Source organism: Mauremys reevesii, linkage group 1 (genome assembly GCF_016161935.1).
Source record: "Mauremys reevesii isolate NIE-2019 linkage group 1, ASM1616193v1, whole genome shotgun sequence".
In the NCBI taxonomy this organism is placed as follows: Eukaryota; Metazoa; Chordata; order Testudines; family Geoemydidae; genus Mauremys; species Mauremys reevesii.
The window spans coordinates 32,628,289-32,654,666 of NC_052623.1; the positions used below are offsets into that span (position 1 = coordinate 32,628,289).

General features: G+C 41.2%; 1 protein-coding gene across 7 annotated transcripts in view; it reads left to right on the forward strand.

The window, feature by feature from the left end:
• The first annotated feature begins 2,148 nt into the window (after positions 1-2,148).
• CEP295 (centrosomal protein 295) overlaps positions 2,149-26,378 on the forward strand; it is a 55,579-nt gene continuing 31,349 nt past the window's right edge. For all 7 annotated transcript variants that reach the window (XR_005586255.1, XM_039495077.1, XM_039495085.1 and 4 more), the window contains exons 1-11: positions 2,149-2,269; positions 4,409-4,542; positions 5,879-6,079; positions 7,909-8,033; positions 8,857-8,950; positions 13,227-13,340; positions 14,592-14,732; positions 17,813-17,996; positions 18,267-18,440; positions 19,974-20,198; positions 21,773-21,879. Coding sequence is in view for 6 of the 7 variants with exons in the window: in XM_039495077.1 (XP_039351011.1) it covers positions 4,423-4,542; positions 5,879-6,079; positions 7,909-8,033; positions 8,857-8,950; positions 13,227-13,340; positions 14,592-14,732; positions 17,813-17,996; positions 18,267-18,440; positions 19,974-20,198; positions 21,773-21,879 (1,485 nt within the window). In the remaining variant the exon portion in view is untranslated. The remainder of the gene's footprint in view (positions 2,270-4,408; positions 4,543-5,878; positions 6,080-7,908; positions 8,034-8,856; positions 8,951-13,226; positions 13,341-14,591; positions 14,733-17,812; positions 17,997-18,266; positions 18,441-19,973; positions 20,199-21,772; positions 21,880-26,378) is intronic.

Genomic DNA, 26,378 nt, shown 5'->3' on the forward strand with positions numbered 1-26,378 from the left:
ACACCCCCTTTTTCTAAGAGCTTCATTATTCTCTTCTTAGCTATTTCCTGGTTCCTGTTTTTATGGTGTGGTATCTGCAAACAAGGAAATACCTATTCCTGCACTCATTCTTTTTTGGAGGTTGTTTATCATGTTGAATAAAGTAGGGTTAATTACACTCCCCCGTGGAGTATCGTTTGTGATTTTAGAGAGAGAGAGAGAGAGAGTAGGCTTTCCCTACTTTAATCTGCATAGTTTTTACTTAAGAAATCCTTTACCTATATATTCTTCTTTATGTCCATGGATGCTATTTTATGCAATAAGCCCTCTCTCCAGAATACATCTGATGCTTTTTCAATATCTAGGAAAGCTACTTATTTCTCATAATTTTTTTGTGTTTTTCTGAAGTCTACTATATAATCAGCTATACTCCTTCCTCTCCTGAACCCACTTTGTATATTCTCTGTAAGTACATTTCTCTTTATATATGTTGTTAATCTTTCATTCTTTCCATGGCTTTACCCATACATGGTGCAAGGGCAATTGGCCCGTAAGCAGCAAGTCTTGTTTGAAGCTTAGAATATGTTTTGCTTTTGTTTCATTTGACCAAATCTGACTTCTTGTGCTTTGACTTATAATCACTTAAAATCTATCTTTATAATCTGTTTGTTTATTCTACCGGAAGCAGTGTGTTTGGTTTGAAGCATGTGAGAGTCTCCCCTTGGGATAATAAGCCTGGTACATATTAAATTAATAAACTCATAACTTGCACTGTCTAGTGGGCATATCTGGATACTGCAAGATAGAGGTTCCTAGGGATGTGTCTCGGACTGGAGATATTGGCTAGTGTCATTCAGTTGCACAATTCAAGGAACAGTTTACATGCCAGAGACCATGCACAGCAGAGCAGGGTAAAGCTGGCTCCTAGAGTCAAAGATTGGAGTGACCTAGCAGATCACCGGTCCAGATAACATGAGAGGGAAATGTCACAATCACATGGGAGGAAGATGATCTTTTCTAGTTCTCATGATTCTCTTTAATGATCTCACCTCAGTCCCCCCCAGATTTCGATACTCTAATTTTCACCATTAGTAACATTGTAGAATATTTCTGCTAAGGCTCCCGTTTTTCTTCATTAGAGTTTTTTATTCCTTGGCCTTCTACAATAAGCCCTGGTATAGTATTATTTATTCTATGCTCAGCCCTGCCCACTGCACTAGTGCAGCCAGGGACAGCTGCCGGTAAGCCTGGTGCCTGCCCCAGTGGGCAGGGTTAGGAGTGGTACAGCTACACTGGAGAAGCTGCTGGTGTCAAGTCCTGGCAGCAGCAGCAGCAGCAGCAGTTCCTCCCCTACCCCCCAGGCTGCTGCTTTTGCCATTGTGATTCCTGGTGGAGCCCTGCAGCTCCATGGATACTGATCTATAACCACAGATATCCACATCCACAGGTATAAATGTTGTACCTGCGCAGGGCTCTATTGACCCCGGGACCCTGCTGGGAAGAGACTAAACGGGGCTCTTTCTGAGCTACAGCATTGGCTCTGCCTATTTCCTATTATTTGGAAAAAGCATGAGGACCAAGCTGTGAAAAGAAGCAATCTTCTGGAAAGCCAGGACATATGGTAACCCTCTTTCTAGCCTCTCTCTTCACAGCCTTCCTCGACTAACGATCGCATTAGAACTGCCTTTCCGCCCCTTGTTTCTGGCCTAGCTCTGGCACAGCCACACATTTATTTTCCTTAACTCTGCCCGGCCCCTTCCCCCCTGCGAGCGCCTCCGTTTTCAAGCCTGGAGTCAGAATTCTCCCTTAGCGCGTCCAGCGCCCCGCAAAGCGCAGCCCAGTCTCAGCCACGCGCCCCTAGCCCAGCCTGGCCCCCGGCTCTGTAACAGCCCAACCGTCCCCCGCCCCGCCGCCTTTCACATTGGCGCCAACGCCGCGCTTTCCCCCCGCTGAAGAAGTTTCTCGACTACACCGGCCAGTCACCGCCCTTCTTAGCTACCATTGGCCAACAGGAGCCATGATGCTACCCCAGGGGCGGGACTTATTCCCCTGGTCACCAGCCGTCCAAAAAAAAAAAATCTTCTGATTGGCACGTGAGCGGAACCAGCGCCTGAGCGTCCCCCGCGCATGCGTAATGTAGGTTCATGTCCTAGGCCGCTGAGGGGGGGGCTTCGCGCTGCTCTCTTAGCCATTGGCGGGCGGTTCGAACGGCAGCGGATGTGACGACGTGGGCTCCCTACCCGGTGACCGGAAGGAGCCGTTTGAAACGACGGAAGCCGGGCGCGGGCAGGTCAGTAACCAGCAGGGTTATGGGGGAGCCTTTGTTGAGAGAGCGGCGCGTGCCGGCTCCCGGCAGATTCGCCCCGCTCCCGAGCTGCTGTTGCGGCGGCGGCGGCAGCAGCGGGGGTGCCGGGTGTTGTGTTCGGCTTGGGTCGCCCCCCCCCCCCGCAGCAATACGCGCCGCTGGGGAAAGGGAGGGAGGTGGCTGGCAGCGGGAGGCCCCTGGCATTCCCGGCCTGCCTCGCTGTAGACTTGGTGTGTTCCCGGGCCTCAGGTGGCGGCCGGGACCCCGCTGTTCTGGGCACCCCGTTTTTAGGGGGACAGCTGCCCCATCTGCGAACCCCTTGAAGGGGAGGCGGGGTAATTCTGCAGAGACACTAATCCCTCCGCAACCCTCCGTGTGCTTGGGGCCCCATCCTGAGAAAAGCCGGAGACGGGGGTGCAGGCTGAGCCATGGGGTAAAGCACAAACGCTGCTAGCCTGGAACAAATATTTGGGGAGTGCCCCCCTCCCATGTCTTCCCACGTGCACTAACTACCCTGCACTGAGGGTCAGCTAGTGACCTCAGGGTCAAAAAGGCCAATGTAGACAGACCACGTGGGTAGATACCCGTGGCCAATGTAAACTGGGCTGTTGTGGAAAAGACAATGAAGTCGGGTTTTAGAGGGCTTGTGTGGGGAAATGGTAAGAGAAGAACACTAGAAACTGCCCCTCCTAAATAGGAGTGGTTGGTGTGCATGCCTGCTTGCATCTGTTACCTTCCCTCATTATAGTGAGTGGTTGGTTTCTCCAGTGATGCCTACAATGCAGAGTTCTACTTCTTACACTAACTCCTTGCACTACATTTTACCAAAATCTGAAATATCAAACATTTAGAAGTGGCTTCTGCTTTACCGATTTAGTATATGTTTATTCTTTGTTCCTGAAATTTCAGTTCTTCAGTTTTTGCATAGGGGTAGGCAACCTATGGCACGCGTGCCAAAGGCATCATGCGAGCTGATTTTCAGTGGCACTCACGCTGCTCTGGTCCAGGGAGCTCTGCATTTTAATTAAAATAAATTTTAAATAAGCCTCTTAAACATTTTACAACCCTTATTTACTTTACATACAACAATAGTTTAATTATATGTTATAGACATATAGAAAGACTCATAGACTTTAAGGTCAGAAGGGACCATTATGATCATCTAGTCTGACCTCCTGCACAATGCAGGCCTCAGAATCAGAGACCTAAAACCGTTTAAATGTATTACTGGCACGTGAAACCTTAAATTACAGTGAATAAATGAAGACTCACACACCACTTCTGAAAGGTTGCCGACCACTGCAGTAGGAAATAAAATGTGTCACTCTTTTTTTCTGTGGTTTTTCTACTCACTGCCTATGTCAAACTTTTGATTCATAATTTGTTAGTATTGATAAGGGACAGATACCAGTAGAACATTTAAAAAAAAATTGTAGTTAAAAGGTCACTGAGAAACTGGTTATTTTCTAGTCATTTTTACAAGCAGACTATTGTTGATCTGGATCACAGCTTCATATGGTAGAGATTCCCCATCTGGTCTGTGGAGAATTTACAGGTCATATAATCCTCACTCTTTGTTTCCAGCTGCTGAATTACATTAAAAAAACAGTTTAAAATACTTTTGTTTGTAATATTACTTTTTCTTGTAAGTAATTGCTGTAGTTGGTACAAGGATATGAGGTAATTGTGAAAGAGTGGGTAAGGTGGTCTGCATGAGGAGGAGGTAAGGCCATGATGCCATTTAGTCCATCCACCCTTTGAAATATTCTTCCACAGCAGGAGGTCTCAGACTGTTTCAGTCCAAATAACCCAGTACAATGACCTTTTATTGATATCAGTTTCATAAATTGAGTGGAGTTGTGGCATGCATGCTTTTTGAGGCCCCAATTGCTCAGTGATTGCCATGTGAATGGAGGAGTTGTCCATGCAGAGCTCATTGCCGGTTTAGTGGCTAAGTGATAAATGCATTTGATTGTAAGCTTGTAGCAAAGACTTATGCTTAATGCCACTGAGTTTTTTGGTGAAGTGTGCAATGAGCATGAATATCTTTATAGATTTTTAGGATTGTGCTGAGATTTTTGATTTCCTGTAAGTATTTTTAAATATAGTGTTGTTTTGATACAGAAGTCAAATATTCAATGTATGCAAAGATGAAAAGAAAAGTGGCAAAAGGTGGGAGACTGAGGCTTAGTCCTAACGAAGAAACGTTACTTTTGAAAGAAGAATATGAAAGACGACGAAGACTAAGGCTTCAGCAGGTATGTCTGCATTATCAACAGTAGTTTTCATTTAGATGGTTGAAGAAAAGAACATCTACAGTTTAGGAATACACTTCTTTAAACGGTACTGTCACACAGCAAAATTTGCAGTTTGGTAACATACTGTGTTGTGTTTTGCAGAGTAAGTTTGTGAAATGCTTTCATTGTCAATTCATTGTACCCTTTGTGGTGGCTTCTGTCTTCACTGCTCTTTGCCCAGGCCCCATGGGGCTCTGTCCTTGCTCCTTTCCTTCCTCTACACCTTACTCCTGAACAATCACATCTGAATGTTTCTCTTCAACTACCACCAATCTATGTTGACAATTACCACTTGGATATGTCTCTCTACTCTTGAGGTATCACTTCCATACAGACTCTCATTCCTGATTGCCTTTTAGACATGCCTTCTAGACAATCCACTGCCAAATCAAACTAAACATGATTAAAACTGAACTTTTCCACTTAAACTTTCCTTTTCTCCTTGGTCACCTTTGGGGAAATTCTCCATGTACCACAGCTTGGTGCCTTAATATAAAATTGAACTCTTCTCCCCTCTCTCTGCATCCATGTGGCTGATAAGTCCTGTAATTTTTTCCTAGGTAACATATTTAAAATCTATCTCTTTCTCTCCATATCTACTGCTCTCTTACTCTTATTTCATCCCTCATCTACTGCAACCTTCCTCTCATTGGTTTTATGGAGTCTCATTTTGTTTTCCTTCAATCTATCCAAAATGCTGCCAGTAAATTGTCTACTTTAGCTACTGCTGTGTCTGGCCCCTCTTTTAATGCCATTATTGGCTCCTCCTGGTACAGAGGAAATGTAAGCACCTTGCCTTGAAAGTTCTTCACAGCCTGGCTTCTAATTGCCTTTCCACCCTCGTAACTTTCTGGAAAAAAATGCCGCATTTCCTACATCCTTGTACGTTCTCTGTTTAGATTGTGTGGTCTTTTGGGCAGAGACTTTCTACCACTAGTAAATCTTTCATTCAGCAGCACTCGCTGATTTGGCAGGGGTATGTTCTAACAACATGCAAGACTTGTTTGCTAGCCTCTTAACTCTCTCTGACAGGTGACTTTTGTCTTGTATAGAGAGAAGGATATTAAATGTTAATGGTTGTCAACTGTAGCTCATTATGAATAATCTTAAATAAATAAGCTTTTTAGTTTGGAAAAGGGAGAAAATGGCAACATAGATATGCTCAGAACCCAATTAGGTTGATCTGAGTAGTCAGTAAGGTGGATGAGACTGAAAGAGTCACTAGCAAGTTGGTTAAGGGTCTGCTACAAAAATAAACTCCGGTAAGTCACTAATAAAATGTAATTTACTTGCTCAGGTTAGAGAGCAGGAGAGGTACATTGCCGTGCAGATAAGACAAGAAGTGAAGCAGAGGAGAGATGAGCAGCTACATCAGTTGGCAGAGAAACTGAAAGCAGAGTGGTGGAAAGCACAAAATCAGAAGATTAAAGCCTTGGAAAAATTTTATCTATCAAGTTTAAGAGCTGTGGGAGAGGGACACAGACAGGCAAAGGAAAATGTAAGTAAACAAGTCATTTGATATTGTATCATAGTCAAGGCTATCAGAAAGTATTTACTGAACTAAAATTATAAAGATTATGGCTTACAAATTTCTGTGACGCTTCTGACCTTGCACTTATAATGCCTGAAGTTATATAAAAATATTGACACATACCTTTATACACAAACATGTACCATGAGACAAGGCATGGTGTGTGGTACTACAAAAGTTTTTTATTGGTATTTATTTACATTTGCATTGCTTTATGAAGGATGAAAGTCTTCAGGCCTCAGAATGCAAAACAGCCATAATTGATACGTTTTAGGAAGAAGCTTCTCTTATTGGTGGGTTATGGCGTACAGAGGTTCTCGTGACTTCCTCTAGGAAGTCACGAGAAACTCTGGTACAGGTCACGGTCAGATAGGATGGACAACTGGTCTGATTCAGAAATGTAATCTTTTAGGCAAACTTCAGAAGAAAGATGTTTAAAACTTGACATAAACAAAATACATGATGGTGTCTGAGAGTATAAAAGTTTTATTGGTATGCGTTTGGGATGACTTGTTTACTTGTGTAAATAGTTATCCCAGACACATACCCAAAAAACTGTTTTATATTTATACATTATCACATCTTGTCTTAAACATACATGTGAATATACATAAACATCTTTACAAAAATCCTGTGCAGAGCCCACCACCATAACTTCTGTTATGGGCTGCAGAGGACTTTATCTGGGCTTTCTGCACTGGGGTCTTGTCACAGTCCCTTCAGTGGTTGTAACTGTTTGCACAAAAACTTGATTGTTTTTCTTCTGACTTACACTGGACCAGATTCAGAGCTCATTGAAATAAAGGAAAATCTCTCCAATGACTTCTGTGGACTTCGGATCAGGTTTGTAGAGAGGACGGATTGTCATGCCCCTAGCTCTGTGCATGAATTGCATGTCTAAATAGCAACTACACACCATGGCTAGCCTGTGCCAGCCAAATCAGGCTGCGGGGCTTGGGCTGTTGGGCTGTTCAATTGCTATGTAGACTTGTGGGCTCAAACAGCCCGAGCCCAGTGAGCACAGGCCAGCTGCAAATGTCTAGTTGCTGTGTAGACCTACCCTAGAAGTCAGGAGGCCTAGCTCTGCTACAGATTTCCTGCATGACCTTTAGTAAGTCACTTAACCCCTGCCTCAGTTTCTCCATCTATAAAAAGGGGATTATGCTACTTCACCTAGTGTTGAGACTTAATTATTACAGAACTGTTTTAATATCCTAGGATGGAATGTGCTGTAGAGTTGTATATGTGCTGTAGAGGAGGCAACTAATTACAAAGGATAGAGTTACTGTTGATGTATCCTAGGAATTGGCAACAGTGAAAAGGAGGTACAAAAAGGATGTGGCATTGTAAGGAGCTTTTGCTAAAATATTGCACTGTTGATAAATTGTGGTAATGGTTCCTTGAAATGCTAGTATCACTTTGGTATGAAATTGGTATTTTGAAAAATTCTTCTTGCTTCCAATAGATGAAGTTAGCAGTCAGTGGGTGGATGCAGAGGGAAGCTAAGCTTTTCAAACTGTTCCAGTGAATGATGGGGGAAGGGGGAGGTCATGGCAAATTTGTTATTGGTACAGTACTATGCAAAGAGCAAATAGGGAAGGCAATAGAGTAAGGGAAAGTGATTATCCATAATATTTAGATTCTTGTAGCATAGGATTAAACACAATGATGCATTTCTATCATATGAGTTGCTATTTGTCAGCAGTAACACTTGAATTGTCATGTTGATAGTATTATAAGTAATTAGAATGTGAGTGAAGTGTTTATTATAACATTAATTACATTTCATTGTAAAGGAACCTGATTTGGTGGCTCTGGCAAAGGAAGCAGAGGAAAGGAAACAAAGAGCAGAGAAGAGACATAAGGAAGCCCTGAAAGAACAGAAAAATCAAAAAGAAAAATTGTTGAAAGAGCAAACATGGTATATAGTGGTAATTTATTTTATTTTTCTTTAAAATGCAGATTCTAGTGTATAAAGAGTGAAATGCAGGAACCTTGAGACTTCTTGTTTGGTACGTTTTGTAGCTTAGGAATTCCATGTAGTGCTTGATGAAATTATGGAGTTTGGTAAGAATTCTAGCTTGAGAAACAAGGGGATAAAATGGTCAAATGAATTAGATGGCTCAATGAGCTCTAAGTGCGATGAAGGGCTTTTTACCCTCATCACTGGTTTCAGCCCACTTTGGTAGTTGACAGCTGTTCAGTGACACATGAAGTGAATTGATCTTGGTTCAGTTCTTGAGGGACAGATAACCACTTCATAAAATCCACCGTCATATTTTTCACTGGCTGGCATGCTTCTTAATGTTCTCAAATTTGAACAGGTGTGAAAAAATAAATGTGTTAGAAGATAGTATTACTAGAGGAGAGATGAGGCACTATAGGTAAGTTTGTGTACATGTGAAAAATTAAAGTGGGCTGACCAAAGTGACACATGCAACCCAGTGATATTCAGGAAGCTTATTTGAAAAGAGAGGTTGATTTTGTTCAGAAGCTTGTGCACTCTGCAATTCTGATCACTTTTTTACCATACACATTATTTCAAGCTATTGATTATTCACGTTGCCTTCTATTTTCAGTTGCCTGTTCACTCATCAAATTACTTTTGTTCACTCACCCCTTGAGAGTTATTATAAGGGTACATACAAAGATTAATTAAAATAAGTTTTTAGGTTTACCTTTGACAATACTAGTATTCCTGTTTGAACACTTTTTTTTCCAACCATTCTTCGTTTTTTCCTAAGGCGAACAAATGCACGTAAGCATGCAATGTATGTCGAAAAAGAGAGAGCTGCCAAAATTGCAAGCCTGCCACCACCTGTACCCCATCCTTTTGAGGTGAGTATCCAATATGTGGGGATGGTGATGATTTCAGGGTAAAATACAAGCATTACTGTGGCTTTATTCTGTCTTCTAGAAGCATAACATCTGAATTCATTATTTGCATGTTGTAAGTTGCAGTAGTTCACCAAAGACTATTCAAGGGCAAATTAAAGAATTAATTTTATGCACAAACATATTCATTGTCATTAGGTTTTTTTTATATTTAATTTAGTTTGTGGTGGTAGTTTTGTTTTGTGAGACTAATATGATTTTTCTTGATTAATGAGCTCTTTCAGTCTTTATTACCATTGAGGCAATTCAATGAAAGTTTAAATGCTCTTCCCCCAAAATACATATACAGCCCCAATCCCCTGTTTTAATGATTTAATAATGTGATACTTTGGTTTGCATGTGTAACTGAGAGCTTTAAGATTGTTAGCTTTTCTTCTTCAGCTGTTTTCGCATTTTCTTTGTTACGCTTGTGGAATGTGGAGTACAGAATATATGCTAGAACAATTTTGTGATGGATTTGGGCCCATTAGGATGTCTCCTGATGTGCTGAGACATCACTGAGCCTGTCTATTATGCCAGCCTGGGTCCCCTTTACCTGGCCTTGCTGGGTTATGCTCACAAGCTTCTTCCAGCGAAGCACACAGGCAGGGTCACACCCAGCTGCACAGAGAGACGGAGATCTACTCTGGAAAGATTCAGACGTAGGGGCTTGCTCCAGCCCTCTGATGCCCACTCCTTTTAAGAGGTACAAACCCAAAGGTTTTATGAAATTTGCCCCCTACCTCAATGTGGAGGGTGATATACACAACTTCTTGCCTTCCCCTCCACCCCATTAGAAATTACATAAACTGTGTTATAAACAAGCAATAAGTTTATTAACTACAAAAGGTGAATTTTAAGTGAATATAAGAGATAACAGACAGAACAAAGCAGATTATTGAGCAAATAAACCAAAGTACGCAAGCTAAGCTCAATATATTTAAAAAACAGGTTACACAATGTAATTTCTTACCCTGAATGTTGTTTTAGGCAGGTTGCAAAGTTTCTGTGCTTCAGTTTGTTATATTTCTTTTCAGACTGGACCCCTGTCTCAGTCTGGACTCCTCCCTTGCCTTCCCTTCAGGTGGCTTTTGCAGTCTTTCTTCTTGGGTAGACAGGCCATGGAGAGGAGGCGTCTCATTTGCCTTCCCACCCTTAAATAGGATTTACATAAGGCGGGAATCCTTTGTTTCCCAGTGGTGTAGAAAAGTGAATGAAAACTAGATCCTGATCCTGCAGAAATTTTGCATGCACAGACATGTTACACCCACTTGGAGTTCCGTTGTCTGCTGTGGGCCTTTTGTGCACCACAAAGGTCTATCTATTGTGGAATTGGGGCCTAAGTTTGAAAAATAACACGAGACATTTTAATATTAGAGAAAGAGAAAGAAGTCTTTCAAAACTGTGCCTACCGTTAGTTCACTTAATATAACTGTTGACAGTATATCCACTTCTGTTATTGAAGGATCACAGTATATTATCGTAAAGTGTATGAAAGCCTAAGAAATTACTCTCAGGGCAGTGGCTTTTAGATGTGAATAATTTGGGCCTTGATCCAACAAAGCACTTATGCACATGCTTGACTGTGAACACACAGTCCAATTGACTTCAGTGGGAATATTTACATAATTAACATTGAACAAGTGCTGTATTGAAATCTTAGTAACGGGGAGGGGGCAATGCTGGGGCCCATAAAATTTTCTTTTGAAAAATTATGGTTCTTATAGAAGCACAACAAATTGTTTTAAATTGGTAAACTCTTCTTAATTTCAACACTCTTAAAAATAGCTTAAATTATGTTTTGTTTTTTGTTAAATTGCAGAAAAAATTGCTGCCTTTATGATTAGTGTACTGGAGTAGGGTGAATTTTTTTCAGGCTGGTTTGTAAACTCCTAATAGAAACTGTGACAGATTCTTAACTACAGGAGCAGTAATAACATAGGCCACTAAAAGTCTTTGCGTCCTAAAGAGATTTTTTTGTAGCATTAATTGGAAAATTACAGCCTTGTGACATAACTTTCTCATCTTTGCAACACATATTATTTGCAACTCTTGCATAAAATACTGGAGATTTGATTAAAATCTGTTAATAACTAGTTAATGTTAAATTTTAAAATATTTCAAAAGAACTATATCTAATTATATTCCTAAAGATGTAGGGAATAGGGCTAGCAATAGGTAATCTATCTAATTAAGTTTAGTTATGGGAATTGTCTGTTTTCAAAGCTATAATTACTATCTATAAGTATTTTAGTTTATGTGGGTGTGTTAAATTACTTTCATTTATTGTCCCAGATAATTCTTGTAACTCTTATTTTTATATTGTTTGACATTTTAAATGGTTAAATTGTCAGTGGGGTTATATTATTGATGCATCACCAATATTTCTAGACTAGAAAGCATATGTTTTCAATACTTATAATAGAGTGGTGGTAGTCTCATTCTATTGAGAAGGCTGAAACTGGCTCCCCATTAGCCAAGCCTCTCCCCACACCTTAATACAAAACCAAAAACACCTTGAAATTCTTCATGCTACATCTTACCCCGGGGTAGACGTTTTTCTGGGAAACCTAGTAAAAAGCAGACAGCTTTGAAGTTATTGGTATTTTGAAAACTTAGCTCTATTTTCTGAATTTTTATTATTCTATATAATATTCTGTATTATCAGAAGTGACTTGGCCTAGAAATTCCACATTTATTTTGTTGGCTTTGGTGAGAAGTCTTTTTGGGGGGGGGGGGGATTTTGGAGGATGGGAGAGGTGAGGGGGTACAAATAGAAGGGAGATAGGGGTTAAAAAGATAGTTTAAAGGGCCAACGCTTATAGTGGAATATATATTGGCCACCTTGATGTTCAAAGTGCTGGGCTGTGCCAGAGGCATAGGAAATTAGGGAAAATATATAAAAAGGTGTAGAGATGGAAGTAGAGGACTGGGGAAGGTATATGAAGGAGTGGCATGAAGTCTGGCTCCCTGGTCTTGGAATGGGGGCCTCTGAAGGAGACATGAGGTAGATGCACATGAAGGAGACAAAACACTGGTAGGGCATGAGTGTGGGTGGGGAGTACAGAGGACGGCAGGAGCAGAGGTACAGGGTATATATGCATGAGACATGGGGAGAATATGTTGAAGTTTTCAATAGGGATAAAGGCCAACCGTCATCTCTGCTGCATTTGTTTGCATCATACCCTACTTGGGTGCATCATACCTTACTTGGGTACGACTCCCATCCTCTCACAGACCATCTGTGGGCCACTAACACCTGCAGGAGAGAAACCTTGCTTTCATGGGCTGAGGCCCCCTCCTGCAGACATTCTACACCAACCCAATTTAAACCTTTTGGCACTCATTTTAAAAAAGCCCAGGGAAATTGAGAAACAAAGTTTGAAGATTTGTTTCAATTAAGTGTTGCTAACTCTCCTGTTTCCCTCCCCTCCTCCCAATTGCATACATTTTGTAGGAACAGCATAGACATTTGCTAATATAAGGAATGTCTTTTCTTGAACGGAACTTCTAGTAATTCTGACACTATCGTAAGACATTTAGGCATTTGTAAACGTAGTCTGCAGTTGAGTGTATTTGAGAGATTTTATTTTTGCTTTTTTATTTGAAAGTATATTGTGTAGTTATGGTTGTCTTACATTGTGACAGCTGCTATAATTGGGATCTGTATTAGTACATTAAAAACAAAGCACTTTTAAGGTAAAACTGTTGAAAATTGGAACCATATCCTTAAGATTAATGACAGTTGGCAGGGAGGAGTTTTCCTTGGGCTGTTAGACCCTGTCAGTCATTAAACCGTCTCGATATGCCTCATGCTGAATGTGGTTTGTTAGTTAATATATATGTAAAGTTTGAAAATCTGTGCAAATCATTCATTTATGTTCCATTTAGCTCAGTGTTTCTCACACTGGGGTCGCCGCTTGTGTAGGGAAAGCCCCTGGTGGGCCGGGCCGGTTTGTTTACCTGCCCCATGCACAGGTCCAGCCGATCGCGGCTCCCACTGGCTGCGGTTGACTGCTCCAGGCCAATGGGAGCTACTGGAAGCGGCTGGCCGATCGTGGCTCCCACTGGCTGTGGTTCGCCGGACCTACAGACAGGGCAGGTAAACAGACCAGCCTGGCCCACCAAGGGCTTTCCCTACACAAGTGGTGACCCCAGTTTGAGAAACACTGATTTAGCTCATAATGGAAAACTATGTGGCTGGTAAAGTAACTGATTATTTGTACTTTCTGCTTTTTAGAACTTTGAAGTGAAAAGACTGCCTACGGTGAAAGTCTATAATGCTGACAATTTTTCTGCTACTCATCACCATCTTTTGGAACCTTATGTGGATAGAGAAATGGACACCCATCAGGTGACTGATATCAAATATGCCTATGGTGTATGCTCCCTTATTTCAATATTATTGTATCTATGGATTTTAAATCTGCAGCAACAGATATTAGTTTCACAGTACTTGTTTAAAATCTAGGAGTTGGTATCACATAATTAAAATGAAGACATGTCAGCTAATTTGGATTTCAAATGGTGAAGACTTGTAACAGTGTACATTGTGCATATATATTCGGGCCCCAGTCCTGCTAATATTTACTTGAGTAGTCCCATTATGTTCAGTGGGACTGCTTGCTTGCCTAAAATTACCCAGGATTGTTAAATGTTTGAAGCCTAAAGACTGAGGGTATGTCTACACTACCTGCCAGATTGGTGGGCAGCGATCGATCCAGTGGGGATTGATTTATCGTATCTAATCTAGACGCAATAAATCGATCCCCGAGTGCTCTCCTGTCGACTGCTGTACTCCACTGCCGCGAGAAGCTCAGGCAGAGTCGACGGGGGAGCAGCAGCAGTTGACTCACCAGGGTGAAGGCTCCAAAGTAAGTCGATCTAAGTACATCGACTTCAACTACATTATTCACGTAGCTGAAGTTGCATGACTTAGATCGATTCCCCCCCGTCCCTCAGTGTAGACCAGGGCTAAGGGCAGATGCATCAGTGTTTCATATGGGAAACTCTGAAAATGTTTACCCCTTTGTTGTTGCCTGTGTATCCTTGTTTTCTGGACATGAGTTTTCACATTAACTTTTTTCAACTCTCAGTGACCAGATTTCAGAAGGCTCTTACTTTGCAAAACTCACAATGTGTTTATTTTCTGTATGAATCTGGGAAGACTTCAGTTTTTTCTGTTGTATTAAAAAAAAAAAATCTGCAGCCTAGTATGAAATCAAATGTATAACACTGTCTGTATTCAGCATTATACCTTGTATTGAATGAAAAATCCTGGGTGTTTTTTGGTGTAGCCAAGCTACTATAAACACTGTATAAGGGATTTTCCACAGTAGCACTTGAAACTAGAACAATTTGGCATCTCAAAATGAGAGGATTAAAAATGTCACTATGTACATGTGCCTTTTTCAAAAGTATGAAAACAATTTTATGCTGCTTCAGTTGAGAGCAGTATACATTACAACTTGTATACAGCCATTCATAACTACTTTTTAAAGTAGTTTGGCTGAATAATTGAATACAGAATTGCTCATTTATTATCAGCTGTATTTTGAGTCTGCACAGTTTTGTGATATTTGAACTGTTACTAATTGACTACCAGCCAGATGCTCGGTTAGTAGCTGAAGAGGAAGCAAAGCGGTTGGACGAACTACAAAAAGAGGGAGAGAGAGAGAGGAGAGAACAGCTTGAAAAAGCACATCTGAGAGGAAGTCATGCCTTGAAGATGGTCCATTTGGCACAAGTAAGCAAAGTGGAAATAGTACACTGTAATTCTTCATAAATGTCAAAATGACCAGCAATTTAAAAAAATAAACAATAGTAAGCTGGATTCTAAATTAATTGGTTTGAATTAGAACATGCTGACTTCAGGAAAGACCTTGGAATAATGGATGTTTTCAAAATGCATATCCTTAAAAGAAAACTGTTCTCATTTTGCTCAGCCCTGCAGTCAGAAAGTTCAGAAGGTAAGAAGCAATTCTCTCAGTCATTAAAATGAAAGGGATTTGAAAATTAAAGGAATACTGCAGATAGTTCAGGTTTGTGGCTAATGCCCAAATTTTGCGAAACCTGATATAGCAAATTTTATTTATTGTTTTCAAGTATTTTGAAAAAGGGTTTTGGTTAGGTGTAGGTCCTGAGTTGCAAACACTGGAAAGGGAATGTTGAATTGAGTGCAGAAGAACTGGGAATGTAAATTTTGGTTTTTAAATTGACTTATTTTTGTTACCAAAATTGCACACATACAAACATATACATAGTAAATAATGCCTGAGACTGATTTAAAAAAAAAAAAGTGGTGTGAATTTGAGCTTGCAAACTCTGTTGGTATGCTTCTAAGTTCTTTGCTTCAGAACTATTTGGCTTGATCTTGAAAACTGCTGCCCTTTTAATGTAAAGGGTTTTTAACTGAAGTCCTGCAGTGTGAATAAACTGCTTAAAGTGGTCTAAATCAATAAAGTGGTCAAATAGCAGGTACAATTTAGGCAGTTTCAAAGCTTAAGGATTTCAGAACCCCCATCTCTCGCAGTGTTTAAGAACTGTAGTGGTTCCTTTAGTGACCTTTAAAAATATTCATAAAACTATTATACTAATTTTCTTCAACTCTGGATTAAGTTTTAATGAAGGGTAAAGTTTTCAAAAGTGGGTGAGTGAAAATCTATGGGACACAGGGTTTATAATTACTTAGGCATGTTTTACATTTTTACTTCTACAAAAGCCTTATTTAAGCTTTATTTCTTCCTATTTTAATTCTTGCTTCAATGCTAAATGAACATTAAAAACTGAATATTGAAACATTTAATTTTAGGCAAACTACAGTTCTTTTTAAACATTTAAAAATGAACTATGCCTTATATTAAGTAATAGTGACATTCCTGACTTTGGAAGTTGAACTCTAATTCTGATAGCCCTTCTCATCCCCATTTAGGTATTTAACTGTGTTATTTCATAATGATGACTCAGTGCTCAGCAATGCCCAGAAGTGCTGTGAATAACTAGGCTGTTCTAAAGCTAAAACATATGTTCTGAATTCAGCTAATCTGCTCCCTTCCTTTCCTAGTTTTATAGGAGATGGCAGAGTGATTTTTAATTCTGGATAGTAAAGGTGATTGCAGACTATGTACATTTTAACCCAGCATTCTTTAGAGGCAGCATGACTGATCAGACTTAATCCATAGAATATTAGCTGGGAGGAAGGGTAATTATCCTCACTTTACAGGTGGGGTAATCTGAAACAGCAGCTACCTTTTACTACGAATGCACAAACTTTACCTTCAAAAGCCTAGGTTTAAATTAACTTTAGTGACAAGTTAAATGAGTTTGTTCTCAATCTAGCCCATGTCCCATACTGCCATAGTTCAGCCCCAAGCCTCTCTGCTTGTCTTGAGTCTGTTGATACAAATGAAAAAGCGCTGTTGGCTGGGTGTTTCCAGTGATCGTCCTACCACTTTGGAATGCACATCTCCCTTGATACAAAATACCCTGATTTTTTGAGTTCATTGTGGGGCTCATCTTTTTTTTCCCCCAAGTTGTTTGAATATGGGGGGAACTTTAAAGATGACAAACTGTTGTATGGGGAGAAGGATTTAATTTCTGAAATCAACTTACTAGTGGTGGGTTATGTTTGTGATATAATTAAGTTATATCTAGGGTGCCTAAATCACATATTATTGTATATACTTGTTCATTAGCCCGTTCGTTTATAATCCGACCCCCCCCCCCCCCCAAATGGATAGGTAAAACTAGCAAAAACTGTATGACCCTTTCATAATCCGACCCTGTATTTCAGGGGTTGGAAAACTGTGGGTCCCGGCCCTTCAGGGTAAGCCGCTGGCAGGTCAGGATATTTTGTTTACTGGGCGCGTCTGCAGGCCTGGAGTCCCTCAGCTCCCTGTGGTCGTGGTTTGCCATTCCCAGCCAATGGGAATTGGAGAAAGTGGCGCATCTCTTATTGACTTCAGTTGGAGATGAGTGCTCAGTACAGTGAAAAATGGAATTTTTTTCTCTTTTGTTTCTTGATAATTTGAGAAGGCTGAAATGATTTTTTTAAAACATTTTTCTGCCTTTTTTATTTTACGTAAGCAATTCTGCTTCTGTTTGGCACAAAGGTCTTGATGGCAACTATAGAATTAGAAAAATTATATCACAAGAGATGAGTGAAATTTGAGCTTTTAAGAAAAGAATGGATTTTAGTCACTAACTCCCTGGTTTTTGTTTTAACACTTATTTAACTTGACTAACATTTTGGAGAAAGGAGGCCTTCCTTAAATATTCAGTATCCCCAATCTGTCAGGTACAGTGTGCGAGCTAATGATGTGTATATAATCTCCTCCAAGACTCCAACCAGTCATCCAGCAAAATTAGGGAAGACCAAAATTGACTGCTGATATTCTATTCTATAAAATAGAAGGAAAATATTTAAAACAGACTTTCAGAGCTTTTTATACATCATGACAATGCAAGGAGAGTACTAGCCCAATCCAAAAAAAAATCCTTTGCAGCTCAGCAATTTAACAAGGACCTAATGTTTTGTTCTATAAAATAGAAAACTTGGAGTTCTCCTGTATTTAGGAAAGTTGGTCTACAGGTATATTTTCTGATCTTTAACATTGTAGTGGATTCTTCAGTGCTATTAATGACTCTTCATGCCAATAAATGTGTAGGATATTCTAAATTGATATATTTTAAGAGGTGGTGTGTATTTAAGCTCAGGAATTTTGTATTCCAGTATGAAGCAAGCATTAAACAAATCTCATGGTAGCTAATATCAGACTGTCTGGATGTGAATGCTAAACTGTTAATTGATTACTTTGCTACTTGAAGGACCGGGAAAGGCTAATGAAAGAGCTTGAACAGATGCAGAATATGGACCTGGCACGCAGAAGACAGATTGTGGCACAGATGCCACCACAGCTGTTCGAACCTGCATACAGGCGCATGGAAATTAAAGAAGACTGGCAGAGGGAACTGGAGTTTGCCTTTGAAGATATGTACAGTGGAGATAGGAGTAAGCTATTTTGAAAGATTAAGTGAGCCACTGTCAGCATACAGTATTAAAAAAAAATCTTTGTAGTAGGAGGTGTAAATTAGATGTGTTGAGAAACTCAAACAACTTTTAGTTTCTTTGAAACAAAGTTTTGGAGTAAGATTGATTTTTGAATTTTGGAACTCTTGAGGAGCTCCTTGTTTGGTGGTCTTAATTTTGCAATTTAAAGTGTTTATTTAGATTACAGATGGAATATATATGACTTTCACATGGTTTCATTTCTTTATTTAGAAATGAAAGGAGACATGATTTTGCGCCTAGAGCCACAGCCTTTGCCAATTCCCTCTGATCGGTCTCAAGATGAGGACTTGGATATCTCCCTGGAGCCAGATTTTGCATATGAGACTCAACCAAAATTGGATGACGTGACAAAAAAGGAATCCCAGCACCCTAATGAACCAGAGAGTAAGAAACTTTCAAGTTTAACTCTTGTATTGGATATACTTCATTATTTTAAGCTATTTGGATGTACCAGAGGGAAAAGATGGGTATTGTTTTCATACAAGAATTTTGGAAAATGTAGTAGTGAGTTTAAAAAAAAATAGGAAGTACATTAAATAGTAGAGATCATGGTATCTTCATCTCTTTTTAATTAATTTTTAACACCTAGAAACAATTCCAGAAATTGGAGTGTAATAAATACAAACTTCAAATGGAAAAGTGAACCCTCATTTTTTGTCTCAGTCCTATGAATTGTGTTGAGTAGTACTGAGGACTATTCTAAGCAGTTGCAGGATTTGTAAATGTAACTGGTGAAATTGCATGTTGACTGTAATATATACATATAAATATTTTGAAAAGTTACTTTAAGATATGTATGTTGAGAACCTGTCTCTATTCTTTTTTGATCGTGCACCCCTATAAGTAAAAAATTCGAGCACGCATCCCCTGTGTGTGTGTATGTGTATGTGTATATGTATATGTATATATAGGGGATGCGTGCTCAAATATATTCACACGTACTAGTGTACTAATATATTATGTACATTATAAAACATACACAAAAATAGAAAGTAAAAAAGGATGCGAAAGATGAAATAAACTATTTAAAAAAATATTTTATTAATGGTACAAAAAACCTTTTTGCTCTCTCAAACATTTTTTTATTAATCTTTAGTGAGAGCAATGTGATTAGAACAGGAGTACTTGTGGTACCTTAGTCTCTAAGGTGCCACAAGTACTCCTGTTCTTTTTGCAAATACAGACTAACATGGCTGCAACTCTGAAACCTAGCAATGTGATTGAATATGCTTCATTATTTCTGAAAATCTTGGTTTAACATTTTGAGATACAGTGATTTGAAGGTCTGGAATAGGTTTACGGTGTGGGAGGGCACTCAAGGTGGGGTGTGGGGTCTGTGAGGGCGCTCAGGGTGGGGGGGTGGGGTCTGGGAGGGAGTTAGGGTGCTCAGGGTGGGGTGCAGGAGCAGACTCAGGGCTGGGGCAGGTAGGAGATGCAGAGCACTTACCTGAGGCAGCTCTTGTTTGGTGCAGATGGCTCTGCACAGCACAGCACCACCCCCATGGCCACGATTCTAGGAGCTGCCTTAGCCCAGGGCCCTGCAGCCCCTAAAGCCCCAGCATTCCGGGTGGCCCTGCCTGGCCCAGCACAGGGGGCAGCTTCCCCGCTCGCTCCTTCTCTCCTCCGGCAATGCTCCTCCTGCCACGCTGCCCTGTTCTCCATCGGCACGCCTCTTCTGCCACGCCCCCCAATGGATCGTCTTGTGCACCCCACTTTGGAGACCACTGCTCTATTCCATGTCAGAAAGTTGTTGTATCTCCTTAATCCATTTGTATAAGCAGCTAATGTAAACAAATTTTGCCAAGGTAAAGCTCTTACTAGGATGATTTTGTTTACAGTCAATGACATACATAATGTGTACCTCGTTTTTTCTTGTTCTTATACCTTTTAAGAGTTTGAGGTCTGTGTTCCTCCTAGATCATGAAGTGAGAGTGGCTCCCCAACCACAATCAAAACTGGTCTTAAAAAAATTGCTAAATAAGATCCGGAGCCAAAAAGACCAGTGGACTTCAAAATGTGAAGCAGAGATTCAAAGTGAAATTGAGACAATTGAGTCAGGAACACTTGCTAGTGAAGAGAGACGATTATGTGATTCAGATCCTGGTCATGAACAACATACTGATTCAGTCTCTGAAGCCATAGGTGAGTATTGTGTAGCTCCCCCACTAAAATTAAATGTGCTTTGAGAGCAAAGAGGGCCTGGCTAGGCAGAGCTGTGAATACTACTTTACCCATAAGAACTCTTTAGTGAACAGCCTAAACTTGGTGCTTTGTTCTGTTCATTTTGGAGATGAAGTGGTAAATTTTGGTAAAAAGTGTTTATGTGACTTGGCTTAAGTCGTTTTGACTTTCATCGAGTTTTACGTTTTTGAAAATGTTACCGATGATCCAGTTCTGAATTTTTTTAAAGGGACTTCTTTTACAAGAAAGTTTTTTGGAGGCTGAAATAACTTTCTCCTGTATTTCTTGACATACTGGATATTAAGTACCAATAAATTGGAAGGACATCTGTTCCTGGATTCAGTAGCTCTTTTGAATTATCTTTTAACATGAAATAGATTGGGTTTACTGCTTGATTTGTAATTACTTTGCAGCCATTTGCTTATCTCCCATTTGCTTATGGGATGTCATTGGATTAGTGCATGTGATTGGTTTTTAGAGCCTAACTGTTAGGCAGTTCAGTACTGTAATTATTTATTTAATAAGTAAATGATCAAGTAACTTTAACATATTAGAATTTTATTTACACTTGTGAATGCATTTGCTGTAATGTCATTGTTAAAATTGAGCAGGCATTCCCTGAAATTTTGGGGATGGCTTTGCCATTAAGGTGCGTGTGTGTGGTGATTTATTACTTCATCAATAAGATGTGAGAAATACACTTGCTAGAGGGGAGCAGGAAACCATTCCTCATGAATATTGAGAGCTAGTGGTAACATTGATCATTCTCAATTTAAATGCTCCATTGAAGCTGACTGGTATTCATGGGGATGCTGAGAAGGCAGAAGCAGAGGCTCAAAACTCTTCTGCTTGAGGGTGCATGAGGAGAGTCTCTTCTGTCTTTATCTAGTTGTGCTGCCTCTACACCTCTCCTTCTGGCAGCAGAGACCTGAGTCCCTGCTGCTGCTGTTGCTTTTTCAGTAGCTCATTGAAGACGTAGAGAATTTTGACAGAAGCAGTGAAAACAAATCATGATCAGATTTCATTGATCTGTTCCAAAAAGCTATGAATGAATTTTGGGGAGGGGAAAAAAAAGTGAGAAGCTTGCTGCTCTTTTTTAGCAGCTAGGAAGATGGTGGGTTGGAAAGTGTAAATACTGCTTCAGGAGGGTGTGTGGATGAAGAGAAGCCCCCTCCCCATCTCCCTGCATCTGGGAGAACAGTGAAAAGGAGAAAGATGAAGCTTTCCATCTTAGAAGTTGCCATTAAACCACAACCAATATAAAAGATCGGGCCCCTTCTCAAGATCCAGAGACAGAACTCTAGGTGATGGGAAGTGCCAATTCCCAGCTTCCCAGGAGCCAGTGGGGATGTTGGAAGAGGAACTTCTCATCAGGGTGTTTTCCTTAGACTCAATTAGGGAAACCCACCCCCAGATGAAACATTGGGTTGATCTGTAATACCTAAGTTTTTAATGTTCTGGCTAGTAGTTCCTAAGACTCGAAATGAGTAATAATCCTGATTGTGCTGTCTGTTAAATATATACACATGTTTCAGAATCTCCAGAAATGTTGGAGCATACCATTATAGCTGGAAATTCAGTCCTAATCCACCCTCAAGAACAAGCAGCCAAAATCAGAATGGAAATAGAGAGACAAAAACAGGTATGTATGTGTGTTTTGTGTTTTTTTTGTTAAATGTCTCAGGATCTTTTAAAATGTGCTTTACATTATAGTTGCTGTATTTCAAATCTAAGAGTGGCCATATTGGCTCAGATCAATGGTCCACCTAGCCCAGTATCTTGTCTTCCAACAGTGGCCAGTGCCGGATGCTTCAGAGGGAAATGAACCGAACAGAGCAATTTATTGAGTGATCAGTCCCCCTGTCATACAGTCCCAGCATCTTGCAGTCAGACATTTAGGGACACCCAGAGCATAGGGTTGTCCTTGACCATCTTGGCTAACAACCATTGATTGACCTATCCTCCTCTGTGAATTTACCTACTTCTTTTTAACCCAGTTACATTTGGATTTCACAACATCCCCTGGCAACAAATTCTATAGGTTGACTGTGTGTTATGTAAAGTACTTCCTTATGTTTGCTTTTAAACCTGCTGCCTAGTTCATTCGATGACTTCTGCTTCTTGTGTTATGTGAAGGGGTAAATAACACTTATTCTCATTCTCCACACCATTCATGATTTTACAGACCTCTATCATATCCTCTGTCCCTCTTACTCATCTCTTTTCTAAGCTGAGCAGTCCCAGTCTTTCTTTTCATATGGAAGCTGTGAAGGTTCCTTCCCCACTCTGAACTTTAGGGTACAGATGTGAGGACCTGCATGGACACTTCCAAGCTTAATTACAAGCTTAGATCCGGTAACACTGCCACCAGCCAGAATTCCAGTGTCTGGCACACTCCCTGTCCCCCCAAAACTTTCCCCTCTCTGGATAGCCTTGAAGCTTTTCCACCAAGTCCCTGGTGATACCGATCCAACCCCTTGGATCTTAACACAAGGAGAAATTAACCATTCCCTCCTCCTTTCCCCCACCAACTCCTAGTGAGTCCAGACCCAATTCCCTGGGATCTTAAAACAAGAAAGGGAAAAAAAAATCAATCAGGTTCTTAACAAGAAAACTTTTAATTAAAGAAAAGGAAAGGTAAAAATCATCTCTAAAATCAGGATGGAAAATATTTTACAGGGTAATCAGATTCTTATGACCCAGAGGAACCCCCCCGTCTAGCCTTAGGTTCAAAGTTACAGCAAACAGAAGTAAAGTCCTCTCAGCAAAAAGGAACATTTACAAGTTGAGAAAACAAAAAGAAGACTAATACGCCTTGCCTGGCTATTACTTACAAGTTTGAAATATGAAAGACTGATTCAGAAAGATTTGGAGAGCCTGGATTGATGTCTGGTCTCTCTCAGTCCCGAGAACGAACAACCCCCAAACAAAGAGCACAAACAAAAGACTTCCCTCCGCCACGATTTGAAAGTATCTTGTCCCCTTATTGGTCCTCTGGTCAGGTGTCAGCCAGGTTTACTGAGCTTCTTAGCCCTTTACAGGTAAAAGAGACATTAACCCTTAACTATCTGTTTATGACACGCCTCCCCCAAATTTCAGACAGTGTGGAACCACACTGGCGGTGATTTCTTCCTAGAACTTTAGAATAAACAGATTAATAAACACATGCACCTTTACATATACTACTAATTATGTAAAACTACAAGGTTTTTTACATTTTAGGGACAATTTTTAACCAGTTGATTCTGGGAAACTTTTACGGGACAGTGCATTAGCTACTTTGTTAGAAGCTCCTGAAATGTGTTGAATTTTGAAATTAAAATTTTGGAGAGCTAAACTTTATCGAAGAAGTTTTGTTTCCCTTGGCAGTATGAAGCCACTTTAGCGCAGCATGGTCGGTTTGTAGCTGGAACCGCCGTCCCCAAACGTATGGGTGTAGCTTTTTCAGGGCATACACAATGGCGTAGCATTCTTTTTTACTGATTGACCAGTGGCTTTTCCTCTCAAACAGTTTCTTGCTGAGAAACACGACAGGATGAAATTTTTGATCCGGTCCTTTCTGCATTAAAACTGCTTCTACACCGCGTTCAGACGCATCTGTGGTTACTAGGAATGGTTTGTCAAAGTCTGGGGCCCTTAGCACAGGGTCAGACATGAGTGTTGCCTTAAGCTGGGTAAAGGCCTTCTGACATTCATCAGTTCACTTAACTGCATTTGGCTGTGTTTTTCTGGTCAGGTCTGTTAGTGGGGCAGCAATTTGGCTGTAGTGTGGTACAAATTGCCTGTAATATCCAGCCAAGCCTAAGAAGGATTGGATTTGTTTCTTTGACTTTGGGACAGGCCACTTTTGGATAGCATCCACCTTGGCCTGTAGGGGATTTATCATTTTTTGACCCACCTGGCGTTCAAGGTAAATCACTTTGTTTGGCCTATTTGACACTTTTTAGCCTTAACAGTTAGTCCTGCCTGCCTGATGCGCTCAAAGACTTTTTTCCCAAGTGCTCCAGGTGTTCTGCCCATGAATCAGAAAAAATGGCCACATCATCGAGAGAGGCAACTGCAGATTCTCCCAATCCTGCTAGGAGACCACCTACAAGTCTTTGGAAGGTGGCGGGTGCATTTCACAGCCCGAAAGGAAGCACATTAAATTCATACCCCCCTGCATGGGGGATGAAGGCTGACTTTTCTTTGGCGGGTTCATCTAGCGGTACTTGCCAGTACCCCTTGGTTAAGTCTAATGTAGAGATGAACTGGGCATGTCCCAGTTTCTTCAATAGCTCATCGGTGCATGGCATTGTATAGTTGTCGGGACAAATTACAGCATTTAGCTTACGGTAGTCCGCGCAAAAGCGTATTTCCCCATCTGGTTTGGGAACTAGAACCACTGGAGATGCCCATGCACTGTTAGAGGGGCGGATTATACCCATTTGTAGCATGCTTTGGATCTCCCGTTCTATAGCAGCTTGGGCATGAGGAGACACCCAGTAGGGTGGGGTTCTAATTGGGTGAGCATTACCTGTGTTAATGGAGTGGTATGCCCGTTCAGTCCGTCCTGGAGTGGCTGAGAACATTGGCGCGAAGCTAGTGCACAGCTCCTTGATCTGTTGCCGCTGCAGACGTTCCAGGGTTGTGGAGAGGTTCACCTCTTCCACACCATCGTCACTTTTTTCGTCATAGTAGACACCTTCAGGCCACTTAGCGTCATCTCCTCCCTGGGCTGTAAACTGACAAACCTTTAAGTCTCTGGAGTAAAAGGGCTTTAGAGAATTAACCTGGTACACGTTAGGCTTTAGGGTTGAGGTGGGGAATGCTATGAGATGGTTGACAGCTCCCAGGCGCTCTTGGACCGTGAATGGCCCTTCCCATGATGCCTCCATCTTATGGGCCTGTAGTGCCTTTAAGACCATAACCTGGTCCCCTACTTTGAAGGAACGCTCTCTGGTATGTTTATTATACCAGGCCTTTTGCTCCTCCTGAGCATCCTTTAGGTTTTCTTTAGCAAGGGCTAAAGAGTGTCGGATGGTGCTTTGTAGGTTGCTTACAAAGTCTAGAATGTTAAATCCTGGAGAAGGCGTAAACCCCTCCCATTGCTGCTTCACCAACTGTAATGGCCCCTTAACCTCGTGGCCATACATAAGCTCGAATGGTGAAAACCCTAAACTGGGATGTGGTACAGCCCTGTAGGCAAAAAGCAACTGCTGCAACACTAGGTCTCAATCATTGGAGTGTTCATTTACGAATTTACGTATGATGGCCCCCAAAGTTCCATTAAACCTCTCCACCATGCTATTGGTTTGATGGTGGTAAGGGGTAGCAACCAAGTGATTTACCCCATGAGCTTCCCACAGGTTTTTCATGGTCCCTGACAGGAAATTAGTTCCCGAATCGGTAAGGATGTCGGAGGGCCAACCTACCCTGGCAAAAATGTCTGCTAAGGCCTGGCACACATTTTTAGCCCGGGTGTTGCTTAGAGCTACTGCTTCCGGCCATTGGGTAGCAAAATCCGTGAAAGTCAGTATGTACTGCTTTCCTCTGGGGGTCTTCTTTGGGAAAGGACCCATAATATCCACAGCTACTCGCTGAAATGGGACCTCAATTATGGGGAGTGGCTGGAGAGGGGCTTTGACCTGGTCTTCGGGCTTTTCCACTCATTGGCACACCTCACAAGACGGGACATAATTAGCAACGTCCTTGCCCATTCCTTACCAGTGGAAGGACTTCCCCAAACGGTCTTTGGTTCTATTCACCCCAGAATGCCCACTGGGATGATCATGAGCTAAGCTTAAGAGCTTTACCCGGTACTTAGTTGGAACTACCAACTGTTTTTGAGAGCGCCAGTTTTCCTGGTGTCCACCAGAAAGAGTTTCCTTGGATAAAAGTCCTTGTTCTACAACAAACCACGATCGGTTAGAAGAGCTGAGAGGCGGTGGGGTGCTCCGTGCCGCCCCCCCAAGCTTTCTGAAGGCTGTCATCTGCTTCCTGCTCAGCCTGGAACTGTTCCCTTGATGCTGGAGACATCAGTTCCTCCTTAGACTGTGGACTTGGGCTTGGTCCCTGTGGAAGCGATGTAGGTGATGAGGTTGTTTCCGTTGACTGTGAACCGCTCTCCGCTGGTGCACTAGGTGATATTTCAGGCTCTGG